The sequence below is a fragment of the Otolemur garnettii genome, unplaced genomic scaffold, assembly GCF_000181295.1.
Source record: "Otolemur garnettii isolate 467f Iridium unplaced genomic scaffold, OtoGar3 scaffold00001, whole genome shotgun sequence".
NCBI classification, from domain to species: Eukaryota; Metazoa; Chordata; class Mammalia; order Primates; family Galagidae; genus Otolemur; species Otolemur garnettii.
This window is the reverse complement of record NW_003852396.1, coordinates 57,397,214-57,412,066: the sequence shown is the minus strand read 5'-3', so window position 1 is coordinate 57,412,066 and position 14,853 is coordinate 57,397,214. Positions and strand designations below refer to the sequence as shown.

General features: G+C 38.3%; 1 protein-coding gene across 1 annotated transcript in view; it reads right to left on the bottom strand.

Moving 5' to 3' along the window:
• Nucleotides 1-14,374, bottom strand: part of ARL14EP (ADP ribosylation factor like GTPase 14 effector protein) — a 15,207-nt gene extending 833 nt beyond the window's left edge. The window contains exons 1-3 of the mRNA XM_003781204.3: nucleotides 14,303-14,374; nucleotides 3,785-4,282; nucleotides 2,204-2,331 (exon numbers count right to left, since the gene is read on the bottom strand). Of these exons, the coding sequence (XP_003781252.1) occupies nucleotides 2,204-2,331; nucleotides 3,785-4,222 (566 nt within the window). The 5' untranslated portion in view covers nucleotides 4,223-4,282; nucleotides 14,303-14,374. The remainder of the gene's footprint in view (nucleotides 1-2,203; nucleotides 2,332-3,784; nucleotides 4,283-14,302) is intronic.
• Nucleotides 14,375-14,853: the final 479 nt, after the last annotated feature.

The window sequence follows — 14,853 nt, the reverse complement described above, 5'->3', positions numbered from 1 at the left end:
GGCGTCACAGCTCACAGCAACCTCCAAGCGATTGGTGGGCCCGGGCTGGGGATTTGAACCCGCCACCTTAGGTGTATGTGGCTGGCGCCTTAGCCGCTTGAGCCACAGGCGCCGAGCCTGCAATTAATCTTTTTCTCATTTTTTAATGGACTCTAGTAAATTCAGCCTAAAAATATTTAAATTACTCAATGCTAAATTTTAACACATAGAATGGCATACGTAGAAATGCTGATTATACTTAAAAATAATTCTGATTATACTAAAATCTGTTTTAAAGAGTCAAATTCTAAAACAATATTGTTCTCTCATTCTTTCTGCTAAGTGTACCAGAACTGCATTTTTATTTCAGATGTGTAAAAAATAAAAAGCAACCTTGCATTAGAAAATACTCAGGTTATAAATATAACTAGACTTAATATTTTAAAAATATACAAGTCCTATGTGTGATATTCTACAGTAAATAGCTTGGTCACAGTTAATATACTGCAATAACTGAAATTCTAACCATGCCATTAGGAGACTGATATTATTAAGTCACGTATGTAACAGATGTGCTTCATGATCAGTGACCAGTCATGTGACTTCTTTCAAATGCTGTCAGTGGCTGTATTACTTTTCTGCCACTCACAGAATAGAGATTTACTAATTACAGGCAGACTCAAGAGATATTCAAGTTCAGTTACAGACTGTGTAAGGCAAACATCACAATAAATCCAGTCATAGAAGTTTTTTGATTTCCTAGTGCATACAAAAGTTACATTTATGCTATACTGTAATCTGAGTATGCAATACCCTTATGTCTAAAAAAAGCCATAATTAATGAGTCTATTGCAAAAAGATGCTATTATGTGAGCTTTCAGTGAGTTGTAATCTTTTTGCAGGTGGAAAACCTTGATGTTGATGGCCGCCAACTGATTAGCAATGCCATTTGATAGAATTTTTACCCACAACAGAACTACTCTCAAAATTGAAGGCAATCCTCAAATCCTGCTGCTGCTTCATCAACTATGTTTATGGGATATTTTAAATCCTTTGTTGTTGTTACAACAATGCTCACAGCATCCTCATCAGGAGTAGATTCCATCTCAAGAAACTTGTTCACCTTTAAGAGGCAACTCCTCCAATGCAAGGGTACGTGTCAAAACTGGATTACTAGCTGCTTCACTATGTACTTTTATTTTATAAACAGAGCTTCTTTCCTTGAAGCTTATGAACCAACTTCTGCTAGATTCAAACTTTTTCCCTGCAACTTCCTCACCTCTCAAAGCCTTTGCAGAATGAAGAGTTAAGGCCCTGCTCTAGATTAGACTTTGGCTTAAGGGAATGTTGTAGCTGGTCTGATCACTCTATCCAGACCACTTACCCCTTCTGTATCTCAGCAGTAAGCCTGTTTTGCTTTCTTATCATTTGTGTTTATTGGAAGAGCACTGTTCATTTCCTTCAGAAACTTTTCCTTTACATTGTTAACTAGTTGGCTATCTGGTAGAGGAAGCCTCCTAGCTTTTGGCCCCTCACGGCTTTTGACATGTCTTCTTTTAGCTTTTGATTTAGGAAGGCTGGAGGAAATGGTGAGAGGCTAGAGAACAGCCAGTTAGTAGAATACTCAGAACACACGCCACATTTCAATTAAGTCTGTCGTCTCACGTGTGTGGTTGGTAGTGCCCCTCAAATTATAATAGCAGTAACATCAAAGATACCAAAGGCTGCCATATCAGATATAATAAAAAGAAAAAAAATTACAAGAATTACCAAAGGATGACAAAGAGATACGAAGTGAGCATGTGCTGTTGAAAAAATATACCAACAGACTTGTTCAACACAGGGTTGCCACAAAATTTCAATTTGTAGAAAACTATCTAAAAAGCATAATAAAGTGAAGATAAAACAAAGTATGCCTGTATATAATATTGATGTTTTCCCAAAAAGCGAATTAACTGTAAGACGTATGTTTCAATTATTTTAACTCTCATGCCAAAAGGATCTTATTCACTTCACTACTGCCTTCTCAAAAACAAATTTTAGAGTTAAAAGGGTTGTTTTTATTTTATATGAATAAAAGAAAGGCTTTCGGAGATTTTTACTTATTTCACATTATTGAATCCTAAAACCTCTACCCAGAAAATTCAAAATTTAAGAGAAAAATGGGGACAAGACAGATGTGACACAGCCAGTTAGCCTAAGTCTTCAGTGAACACATAGTTACCTGTCTGAACCAGCAGATGTATTTTTGGTAAGCCTTCTTTTTTCTCTTTTACCAGTTTCTGGAGTAAATTCAGTTTGCTTTCCTGGATTTGTGAATTGTAATGACCTCAAAGCTTTAGCAGTTCTTCCCTGAATAAAGGCAAACAAATGATCATCTCAAATCTTGACATCAGACTATAAAAAAACTTATACTTAACATTAATTCAGATTATTCTTTAAACTGGAACATATAAAAAAGAAAAAATATTTTAGAGCCCAAGTGTAATAAAATTGAATGGCCCCAAACCATATCCAAAGCTTATTGGTTGATTTATTAATAACACTGCCATTAGTTTAGTCTCTGGCATATCAGGAACAGAGGATGACAAGCATGGTGAAAACTGCAATGGCTGTTGCCAGAATAATAGAAAAGCAGAAAACTGCTGTGTAACCCAATCACACATAACAATCCCAGGTCCTTCAGAAAAGGCTCTGTTACTGTATTTTATATATTTTTAAAAGCAAATATTGTTTCAAGTTCTGAATTATAATTTTTTAAAAAATGCATCCATAAAACAAAATTTTGTCCTTATGGGTTCAAATTTTTTATTTTGGGGGGAAACCAAAGAGCACAAGGCATTTCTACAAGAGCAATGGCTAGATAAGGTGAAGGTATCTAGAGTGACAGTACCAGCAAGTATTCTCATATAAGCTGCAGGTAACACTGGGTCCTGGAGATATGCCTCTGAAGGAGACAATAAAAGGAAAATGCTATATACAATTGAAATTTTTAATTATTATTTTCAATTTGGTTTACTAATAAGGAAAAAATTGAGAAATATTCCAGTGGAAAGAATAACAAAATGATCAGTAAAAATTTGGAGAAACTGCTCCCTTGACATACTTGTCCTTGTTCAACAGGAAAGATTGCTTTATGAAAACTTAAATTGCTCTGATGTGGTTAAATAATTTGCACGTAGGCAGGTGAACAAGGGAGAGAGGGATAAAATATTTAATACTTCACAATGCAAATGTATGCTTCTTGACTGCAGGGAGTCCTAAAATTAGCCTTGACCCCAGCAAGTAAAAGCAAACTCACAAGCATTTAAAAAAACTCAAACTAGGATGGGATAGTGTTAAAGGAGAAACAAAAATTTAAATGAAAAACAATTGTTGCTAGTCTCTTCTCTGATGCTACTGAGCAGTTATTTCCATGTCTTTCATAAAAAAGAGAATTCTTCCTGCTATAAATAAAGACCCTTGCTGGCTGGCATGTATCACTGATTACTTTGGTACTAGTAAAGAAACTAAATTTTGGTTTTGCCAGAATGTTCTAAAAGCCACTCCTCATTCCTCAGCACTAAAAGTTGTACACTGGATTCTCAGGCATATGGTATCATTCCTTTCCCAGGCCTACTTTATCACTCAGTCTTGACCTTGGGTATATGGAAATATTCAGAAATACCATCTACTTTTACTTCCCCAACTTTAAATCCATGTATGCTAGTAAGTATAATTATTATGTAAATATGATTTCTTTAGAGTTAAATAAAACTTCACATTGTAGAAGTCACATAGTAGCAAAAATGACTATGATACACACATCTGATTCAGGTTTTCTTCTCTGGCGGTCCTCAGAATCAACATCCACACTTCCATTAATTATCTGTGTACATTTTGGACAAAGCTTCCAACCAGGTACAAGTTGTCTTCCAAATTTTGCACTCAGAAAAGTGGCATCATCTAAGTCAATTACATGCAAATTTTTTTTGGCTAGTTTTTTGTGTATGTTAAATGGGTCACAACATGATTTCTGCAAATCCTCAAATCTGTCAATGTAAATTTTTACATGATGAAAGCAAATTGTATTGTTCCCAGAAAGTGTCATTCCAGTTCTAAGTTGAAGTAAGAGCATGTCATTTGATGACAATTCTTGCAAGGTCTTGAAACCTGTGTGACGAGTATAGTAGGTTTTGTGGCACTCATTTGTGGTACGAAGCTGGACTCCAACTGAACACGGATCCATCATTCTTGGCTCCATCTAATTTTCCCACTTATTTTGTTTAGAGATCTCTCTTTAGTAGGTCATATGCTGATCACCCTAGAAAATATTACAGGAATCAGACTTTTGATGCAAATTTTTCTATCGGAGAAACTGAAAAAGCATTAGATTAAATTTAATACCCATTTAAAAGCAAGTGAGCAACAGAAAGGTATTCACCAAAAGGCTACAATAACCATTATATTCAATCAACTATAAGACAGATCCCTGTAAAGTCAAAACTATGCAAGAAAATCTGCTGTCACAGATTCTATTTAAGATCACATAATGATTCGAAAGGAAGAAATAAATTATCCAAAAATAAGCATCTACAAGAGAAATATGAGACAGTCAACAAACTATTAGAATTAGTAAGAGAATTCAAAAGAAATGCTGGAAACCAAAAACACTTTAAGATACCTCATGAAATATACAAATATTACAAAAGGTTTCATGGAGGAAATTACCAAATACAAAGACAACAATGATACCCTAAATAAATATAGCTATATATATCCTGGGAAGACTGACTACAGTGAACATGTCAGTCCTCCAGGAATTCAGCTATCAATTCAATGCTATTCCAATCAAAATTCCATCAACTATTCTACTCTCACCCTCTTAGAATTTAGCAAACTGGTCTAAATAAAAGAGTAAAGGTCCTAGAAAGTCAAGATAATCCCGAAGGAAAATAAACTTAGATACTGATTTACTATGAAGCTATTAGTATTAAACAGGGTGGTACTGGTACAAAATAGATACCATGAATAGATGAGGGCTTGGTGCATGACACGTAGTACTATAATTAATGGACATTACACATTAATCTGGAAAGAATATTAGCTAACAAATGAAAAAAGGACAGGATTTCTTTTGCACAAACAAAACTCAATTACAGATGGATTAAAGAATTAAATATGAAAAGAAAAAAACGTAAAAATGAGAAAGTAAAGAACATTTTGTATTATGGGAATAGGGAAGACGTTTTCAAAGAAAAAAGCACATATCCAAGAAAAAGACTAATACATTTCATTATGTCAAAATTACATACATTTCTACATAACAGAAAAAAAAAATCACACATGAAGGTGTTATCAGATTATCCCAAATATTTAAAAACTTCCTGACTTCTAGGCATCAATTAGAAAATAACTAAGAACCCACTGGAAAACTAAACAGATAGGCAATTCATAGAGAAAGAGACTAAAGCTAATAAATTAATACAAAGTGCTTACCTCACAGTTCCTAAGAAACTAAATTAAATACCATTTGTCAAACGTTTGCTTGAAAAAAATTGACAACTCTAATATTCTAATGCTGGCTGAGATGGGGCCAACTCTGAGAGGCCCCTTACACTTTGGTAGGAATGTACACTGCTCCAACTGCTGTACAATGTTTTGTAGTTTCTTGCAAACTGAAGAAGTACCTACCTCTGGACCAAGCACTTTCAGTTTTAGACTTCTATGCTTAAGAAAAATCTCTCCAAAAACTTTCAGTATTCACTATTTTGGGTAGTAGAAGATGAGAAATAACTTAATTGTCAAAGACAAATTATGGGTTACTCATTCAAGGGACTTGTATAAGAGAGTTAAAATGAATAAACTGCATGAATTATAGGAATCAGCACTGATAAACCTCAAAAGACAAATCTGAAGTGAAAAAAACTGCCAAAGGACATACAGTGTTATCATTCATGTAAAATTTTAAACACATAAAATGGTATGTAAGATTTATGGATGTAAACATTAACATATACTAAAATATAGTCCATATATACCAGAGTAAAAGATGCCAAATCTGTGGATACTTCTGAGGAAAAAATTTTTTTTTCAAATAGAATTACAGAAAAGCATGGTGGCATATAAACACATGCCTCACTATTTTCTATACTTCCTATTTGAAATTTTTTATGACAACTTTTCAAAGCAAATTAAAAAACTAAGTTGAGGGTAGTGCCTGTGGCTCCAGGAGGGGGTCCCATATTATGGGGGTGGGGGTGGGGTGGCAGGCTCATGCCTGGCCAGGCCAAAAATGCAAAGGGAAAAAAAAAAACAACTAAGTTGCATTTTTTTTTTCTAAGTTGAATTTATAAGAAAAGATGCAACAAATCCAAGTCACTAGGAAAAAACTGTTAAGATATGATCCACTGAAAAAATGGGTGGTAGGGAGGTATTATGAAATCTAGGATTCTACAATTTTGTGGTTTTGAAGCTTTGCTCCTCATTAAAAACAACAAAGAACTGGTTTGAAATTTTAAATGCTTCTGATGTGGTTTCAGTAGAAACTATAATCAGTAAAACCACATACAAAGAAAAGACCCAAGTAACAAAAAATGGTCAATGGGGTTGGGGAGTCCTGGCTCATGCCTGTAATCCTAGCACTCTAGGAGGCTGAGGCCTGTGGATTGCTTGAGCTCAGAGTTCCAGGCCAACCTAAGCAAAAGCAAGACCTTGTCTCTACTAAAAATAGAAAAACTGAAGCAAGAGTATCACTTCAGCCCAAGAGTTGAAGGTTGCTAAGAGCTATGATGCCATGGCACTCTACCCAGGCAACAGCTTAAGACTCTGTCTAAAAAAAAAAAAAAAAAAGAGGTCAATAGCTATACATCTGTTTTAAGTCAAAATACTAAATTTAGAAAGTTAAAAAAAATCATAAATAAATTCAAAACTGAATTTTAAACAGTGTTATTTATTAAGTTCCTTTATTGTTTCAATCAACTTTCAAAATTTAAAATATAGGGCCTACTCTTAGCTGAGAAAATGGCTTGTATAATCAGATTTTTCTTTAAACAGAAAACTAGATTAGGATTAACAAAGGAGGGGGAAAAAGAAAAGGAAGAGGCCAGAAATAAGATTATAAAACAATCAAACATGTGACACAACTCTGGCTCTGATTTTAAGTCAATATAGAGAAACTAGATCAACCATCCTTCAGCACCTTATACAAATCTCTTACATGTAATATATTATTAACAACACCACAGATTCATTATATTTGCAGCAAACTACTACTATCTTATAGCCACTAATCTATAATGATTTTTTTAATCATAAAGTTGTTTCTTAGTATTCAAAACTTGAGCTGCCCTGATAATATTTGATAGGAAAAACATTCTGTGACTTAGGGAATTTCTTTTAGAAACCTTATCTTTATAGCCATAATAAATTTTTACCCTTTAGTTACCCTAAAGGTTATACCTTCTGGTCGCTCCTCCTCTGTTATATTCCTTATGTCCTCATTTCTGGTTTTTTCTGTCCTTGTCTAAGCTAAAGTTTTGCTACAGAGCTCTCTGGATCTGTTTCCTAGCAACTGTTACTGCTCATTTTGATTTGTGTTCTGGCAATGTGGCCTAAAATTAATACCTATTTTCTTCAAGTGACAGTCCAGCAGCTTCATGTTTTTCCCCTCACCTACAGTACAGTGCTATTTTCTTCCTTAATAATTCATCTTTCCCCTTCCTTAACTAATAGAGTCAGAAATGAATCACTATTTGCTATCTACGAAACAGCACTGGCATCAGCTGGAACCCTAGTGAAAATGTAGGGTCATTATCAGCCCTAGACCCACTGAATCAGGATGTGCATTTAAAAATTAAGATGCCCAGGTGATCTGTAAGCAAATGACAGTTTGAGAAGAACTGCTTCAGATAATTAAAAAAATTCAACAAGCATCTTCTAAACTTCAAATACATTAAGTAGAAAAACACACATGTACTTGCCTTCCAGTAAGTCCAACACTAGGGGAGATTATGGCGGGGGAGGAATTTTTAAATTTGATAAAATAGGGACAGAGAAAAATACCGACTTTGATAGAAAAATGTGCTGTTGAAAGCACAGCCTGGGGCAGTGCCCGGGGCTCAGTGGGCAGGGCACAAGCCCCATATACTGAAGGTGGCAGGTTCACTAAAATAGCAGTGGCAACTGCAACAAAAAATAGCTGGGTGTTGTGGCGGGTGTCTGTAGTCCCAGCTATTTGGGAGACTGAGGCAAGAGAATCGCTTAAGCCCAACAGTTGGAGGTTGCTGTGAGCTGTGACGTCACAGCACTCTACTGAGCGTGATAGAGTAAGACTGTCTCAAAAAATAAAGAAAGCACAGCCTTCTAGGTTTTCATATTCTGATTACAAGGGGCGACTGAGTCTTTTATCCCTTTTGTGTTATTTTATAACTGTCAAATGTAGATAACTAGCAACAATGCAAAATAATTTTTGTATTTTTTTTCTTTTTTTTTGGTAGACAGCGTCTTACTTTATCACCCTCAGCAAAGTGCTGAGGCGTCCAACAGTTCATAGCAACCTCCAACTCCTGGGCTTAAGTGATTCTCTTGACTCAGCTTCCCGAGGAGCTGAGACTACAGGCACTGGCCACAACGCCAGGCTATTTTTTGTTGTTGTTGTTGCAGTTTGGCCAGGGCTGAGTTTGAACCCGCCACCCTCAGTATATGGGGGCCAGCACCCTACCCACTGAACCACAGGCATTGCACTTTTGTCTGTGTTTCTATAAATTCTACCTGGTAGAGATTCAAGGAATTATCCTGCCCTACTGTGGAAGAAGCCAGTTTTTCCTCCATTCTCACATTTATTTCAATATTCCTGCTCCATAAAAAGGTCTATACTTTTTATTGTCATTTAAACTGGTTATAAACATCTTAGCAGTTCCCTTGTTAGTAAGTTAAATAAAAATCTTCAACATGTTTGTTTTCTGTGTAATGTATGATTTTACTCCCCTGTCTCCTTTTGTGGAAAATAATCTTTTAACATAGGGAAAGGTTAATTTGTTCCAGCTAACCATTTTGATTAGCAAAATACGTAGTGTTCTCATAGAAAATGGGGGGGGGGGAAGAAGTCCTACTTCTTATATGATAAGCAAACTAATAAAAAAACAAAGAATCTTAAATTTGTTCATTCATACCTCATAATTCTGGAGTTTTTATCCACCCTAACCTTAGAAAGATGTACCATGATACAAATGAAATCTAGGTTTAAGTATTTTCAAAACTATACCTAGTGATAGTTATAAATACTTCTACTTACATAATTACTGAATGGAGCCAATGGGATTCCTAAAGCTTTATTATTTATTTATTGGGGTGGGGGGAGGTGGTGCTGGGTCTTAAGACTTTCACCTGGGTTGGAGTGCAGTAGCCTCCTCACAGCTCAGGGCAACCTCAAATTCCTGGCCTCAAGCAATCCTCCTTGGTCTCCCCAAAGCGACAGGTGTAAGCCACTGTGCCAGGCCCAGAGGCCTTCTCATACAGATGTTTATATACTTTTTTTTTTTTTGGAGACAGAATCTCAAGCTGTCACCCTTGCTAGAGTGCCGTGGTGTCACAGCTCACAGCAACCTCAAACTCTTGGGCTCAAGTACGTCTCTTGCCTCAGCCTCCCAGTAGCTGGGACCACAGGCACCTGCCACAATGCCAAGGTATTTTTTTGGTTGTAGTTGTCAATGTTGTGTGGCAGGCCGCGGCCGGATTCAAACCTGCCAGCTCCTGTGTATGAGGCTGGTGCCCTAGCCATTGGCTACAGGTGCAGGTGCTGAGCCTTATATACTACTTTTAATGTCAATGTCAGACAGCAAAATACCTTTTAACAAGCTAAATTTCACCTGAGGCCTTTGCTCCAGGGTTCTTAAAGAAATCCTTCCACCTTTCCTTCCCCTTGACTTAGATTAAGACTCAAGGATGCCTATCCCCTAGTTTACCTATGACCAGAGCCTTCTGTTTCATTTATAAATTTATGATTTGCTGAATTGCTTGTCCCTACTTATCAACTGGAACAAAATGTTTGCTGACCATCCAACCTTTTTCTCTGCTGCACACTGGAAGAGTTGTGATAGGCCACAGATTAAATACACAAACACTAACAAAAGCTGATTAGCAAAAACAAAGGTTCCTGTACACTATTCGTGTAATCTGCCACCACAGATAAGCAAAAAAAGTCCTCACAAAATCAACAGGTGGCCCATGGGCCACAGGTTGGACACACCTGCAAAGTTTCTCTCCTTCCCACAACTCCCCACCTTTGGCCAACTCTTGGCTACAGGTGGTGACCAACCAGCCCCTCCAGAGAACAGGCTGGAGGGTAAAACACTCTCTGATCTACTATCAGATTAGACACCCTTACATCCCACATCCTCACATCTATTCTTTCTAGCATAGTTTACTCCCTTCAAAGGCTTGTAGATCTTTTGGTCAGTGTTCCCCACTGCAAAATCCTTTAAAGCCCAGAATAAGGTCCTTACGAAGGCCAGATTCATTTTTAATCTGACACTTTAGAAAAAATTCTGAATTTCAAACCTTCTCCTTAGGATTGCCATCACTTTACTTTAGTGCCTTATCACAGTATTATAGACTTAAACAGACAAAGGTGAGGCACAAAATACAAAGTCTTTGAGTCAAAGTGAGGACAGCTACCCAGAACTCAGACCCAAGTAACTTTAGCTATGAGATGCCACAGGCTTTTGTTACAAGCAGGCTTTGAAGGCAAAAAAGGGAGACAAGGAGTGGACTAATATAAAATTCTCTCTCAAGATTTCTTTTTGGTTTACAGATGTAACACTGATTAGTGATTGGCTACCCATACTGTTAGAGTCAGATGCTGCATTTGTTAGGTTAATTTACAGCTAATTGTGACAACAGCCAGCAGTTTCAAGAGATGAATACATATAGCTTCAGGGGAGTTGAGGAGGAAGTAGCTGATTGCTGTCTCATTTTAATTTCTCTCTGGGAAAGGTTCTTTCCTCAACATATTTTGTGATTCTAAGACTAACATTTAGTATTTTCACAGAAGTAACAGGAGTCAAGAGAACGAAATAAATGCAGAATAGATTAGATCCATTCTACTACTTTGGATAGGAAAAATATTTGCTTGCCATAATTCTGCCAGCTCCAGCAATTATTCAGCTTTACACCTGGGTTTTAAATAAGCTCTAAATGTATCTCTTGCTACCCATTCTGAAACTATAAAGTAAGTAGGTTAGACAAACTGAGGAAGATGGAGCAACTCATACAAGGACATGATGCCTGCAAGACTCCCATAACAAGGCAAGGTCTAAGAGTGTCCAACCTGCAGCCCACAGACTCCATGAGGATTTGGGGAGGATGTTTTTTGCTTATCCATGGTGGCAGATATCATAAAAAGTATGCCCAGACCGTTTTTCGATTAATCAGCTTTCATTAGGGTTTGTGTATTTAATGTGTGGCTCAGACAACTCTTTTATGCTTTCAATGTGTGGCAGAGAAAGAAAAAGATTGTACACCCTGGCAGGACATTATCACAGACTTTGTACAGGTGTCTTAAGTAGAACAGCATCGTTTTAAAAGAATGCAAAAAAAGCAAAGTAGCCAAGAGCCACTAACAAAACAGTAACAGAGGGAGTGGCGGATTAATCGGGTACTCTCTATTCCCAATGTGTCAACGTACGTTTCAATAGGTTGATTTCCCTTAAATACACCTTTTTTACTTTGTTACTAGTCTCCTAATTAGCTGGAAAAATAGTCTAAGAGCAATTTAACCAAATAAGAATTTTACTTAATTTTTTTTGTCAACTCATAGGTCTTTCTTTTATGAAAAACATGAAAAAATGTTTTCATGAAACATTCCATGAAAAATAGGGTTTTGATAAATAGGGTTTTACAATTTTGATAATTTTGATAATAGGGTTTTACAATTTACTAGACATTTACCTGCATTATCTTTTTTTTTTTTTTTTTTTCAGAGACCGGGTCTTTGGGGCCCTGGGTAGAGTGCCATGAGATCACAGCTCACAGCAACCTCTAACTCCTGGGCTCAAGCGAGTCTCCTGCCTCAGCCTCCTAAGTAGCTGGGACCACAGGCATCTGCCACAATGCCTGGCTATTTTTTGATTGCAGCTGTCATTGTTGTTTTGGCAGGCCCAGGCTGGATTCGAACCTGCCACCTTAGGTGTATGTGGCTGGCGCCTTAGCCACTTGAGCCACAGGCGCCAAGCCTGTATTATCTCTTAAAATAATTTCTTCTTACTACCCCAAATCAGCAGTCTTAGTTATGGACAAACACACCTACAGAAGTCAGGTATTTTGTAATTGTAAATTTTTTGCACCCATTATCTTCAAATATTACCTGCCTATATCATGTGAATAGGCATTACCTGCAAGGCCCACGATGACAGTCTCAGTCCCCAAGACCTAGGCCCAATAACAATGGTAAAGAGAATTTAAAACAAAAATACAGTTACCATTTAAAAGATTTGGTTAAAGTGCCAGTAGTTAGTAAGTGCCAGGTACAGGGCTAAGGGTAACTTTATCTCACCAATCTTCATAACAACCCTAAGAAACATACCATTCCCACTTACAGATATAGAAACTGAAGCTTACAACTAGCTAGTACAGTGCCTGACATTAATGAAGCATGTGCTGAATAAATTTTTGAAAAAACATCCTACTTTCATTTAAAGGAAAAATTCCTCTTACTTAGTTCCTAATAGTTTACTCTAGGCTCACCTAACGCGCTCCCTCACATTTTTAAATGCTCTGTCCTGGGTACTTTCAAGCCACTCTTCGAACCATTTAACAAACTTTGTGGTTTCCAAACGCCATTTGCAATTTGCCCCTATGTCAAAGGGCGTTTTCAACACTGAGAAAGTATTTCCAGACCAAGCTCTCTTCATTCTACCTTATTCTTTTTGTGGCTGAAACTGCCAAACCATACTTAAGAACACCACGGATAGTAAGTAATTGTGAAAATTAACTCTAACCATTCAGTTGAAAAACTCTCCCCCTTTGGCTAGGTATGGTGGCTCATGCCTATAATTCGAGCACTCTGGGAGCTGAGGCAGGTAGATTTCTTAAGCTCATGAGTTTGAGACCAGCCTGAGCAAAACTGAGACCCTGTTTCTACTAAAAAAATAAAAATAAAAATAAAAAACTGAGGCAAGAATTTCGCTTGAGCCGGAGTTGGAGGTTGCTGTGAGCTAAGACACCAGGGCAATCTCTACCCTGGGTGACATCTTGAGACTTTGTCTCAAAATAAAACAAAACAAAACCTTCCCCTTTCTACAAAATAAACTCCGGATTCTAGTAAGGTTCCAAGCACTGCATATTCCAGGCCACACAACACTACCTACAAAGCTCTTACACTTGATGCCTTTATTGTCCTCCCTTCTTGTCCTCCCTTTCTGTGCCAGGTGATGCTAGCTTAGCTGTCTTTCAAGACCCCATCAATGTCATCACCTATCTGGTAAAGCTTTACCCAAATATGCGTACTATTGTTAAAGGTCCTTATTGCTCTGTATATGCACAACCTTTTCATAGCGCATTGAAACTTTTTCTCTATCTCTCGGCTATTGGAAGATAAGAGCTATATTGTGTTATTTCTACATCACCAATCTAAAATAATAACTTCAAAGGCTTCCCTTTTTCTATCACTCATCGCTTGCTTTTATTGGTTAGTCTCTTCCATTACGTATAAAACTCTGTGAAGGAAAGGAATCCTGGGTCTTGTTTCCAGTTAGGGCTTCTCTACCACCATACTGGTACTTAGTCGACACTTAGTCTTTTGAATGAACATGTGTTCAGAAACTGCCAGAATCTCACACCAAGAAGGCTGAATCTCTTCAAATCTGTATGACTAGGTCCCCAGGACCTTACAATCATTTCCACCCCAACTCTGTGGTGGTTACGGGCATTACTGCCCTTCTATCAAAACCATCCAATCCACCAGACACATCCAACGAGCCTTCACTGCGTTCACGGAGGCTCAGGAGGGATATAATATATAACTCAGCTTCCGTTCTCAACCAAAAGACTAGGACGGAGAGGATCCTGATTTAAAAAATTAAAAACATAAATAGGGAGCTGTAAGAGGCATACAGGGTGGCTTTGAGGCTCTGGGCCTCCCGAAGAGAGGCGACAACCCGCCCAGGGGTGCGTTAAACTTTGACCCAGGGGGCCGCGGCTCAGCTGGGGTTGCGGTGAGGGAGGCCCAGGCCAGGAGCTGGAAACCTCCTTCGAGTGTACGGGCCTCGTTTCCACCTCTCCTCGGGGACCTCCCCACCAAGGGGCCCGTCTCCATGCCCCTGCCCCTCCCCGGGTCCCGTTCCACCTTAGCTTGAGCGGTCCTCCGCCAGGTTCGAGCAGGACGCCAGCGCCCACCAGGCCAGCGCGGTTCCCCGCCTCCCGGTTAGTCCTCGTGCTACCACTGAGAGGACGGCGAGCGCCGGCTAGAGAGGCTCAGCGCCACCACAGAGAGAAGTCCGGGAGAGGCCTAGAGCGGAACAGAGCCTGGCCGCCCCCGGAGGCGGAAAGGGCAGGGGCGACAATTGGCAAACGACTCACGCCCCGCAGTAGTGGCTTCAGGCGATGTCTTGCCTTTGCGTTCCCCGAGGAGGGGGAAATTGGCACGTCCCTGGGGGCCATCTCTTACAAGACACACATTCCACTGGTTTGGCTTGTATTTGCAAATCTCTACACCTGTGTGTGATAGTAAACTTTTGCACCCAAATACCCCTAAACAGACAATAGGATGTAAGAGAAAGAACTGTTTCTTTCCTCAAAAAATTTACAAGCATTTTCGTGGTGATCCTTTTAACTCACTGCGAGCGAGTTAAGAGGATCTCAGCAAGGGACCCTTTGTTTAAGATCTCACATTTTCTT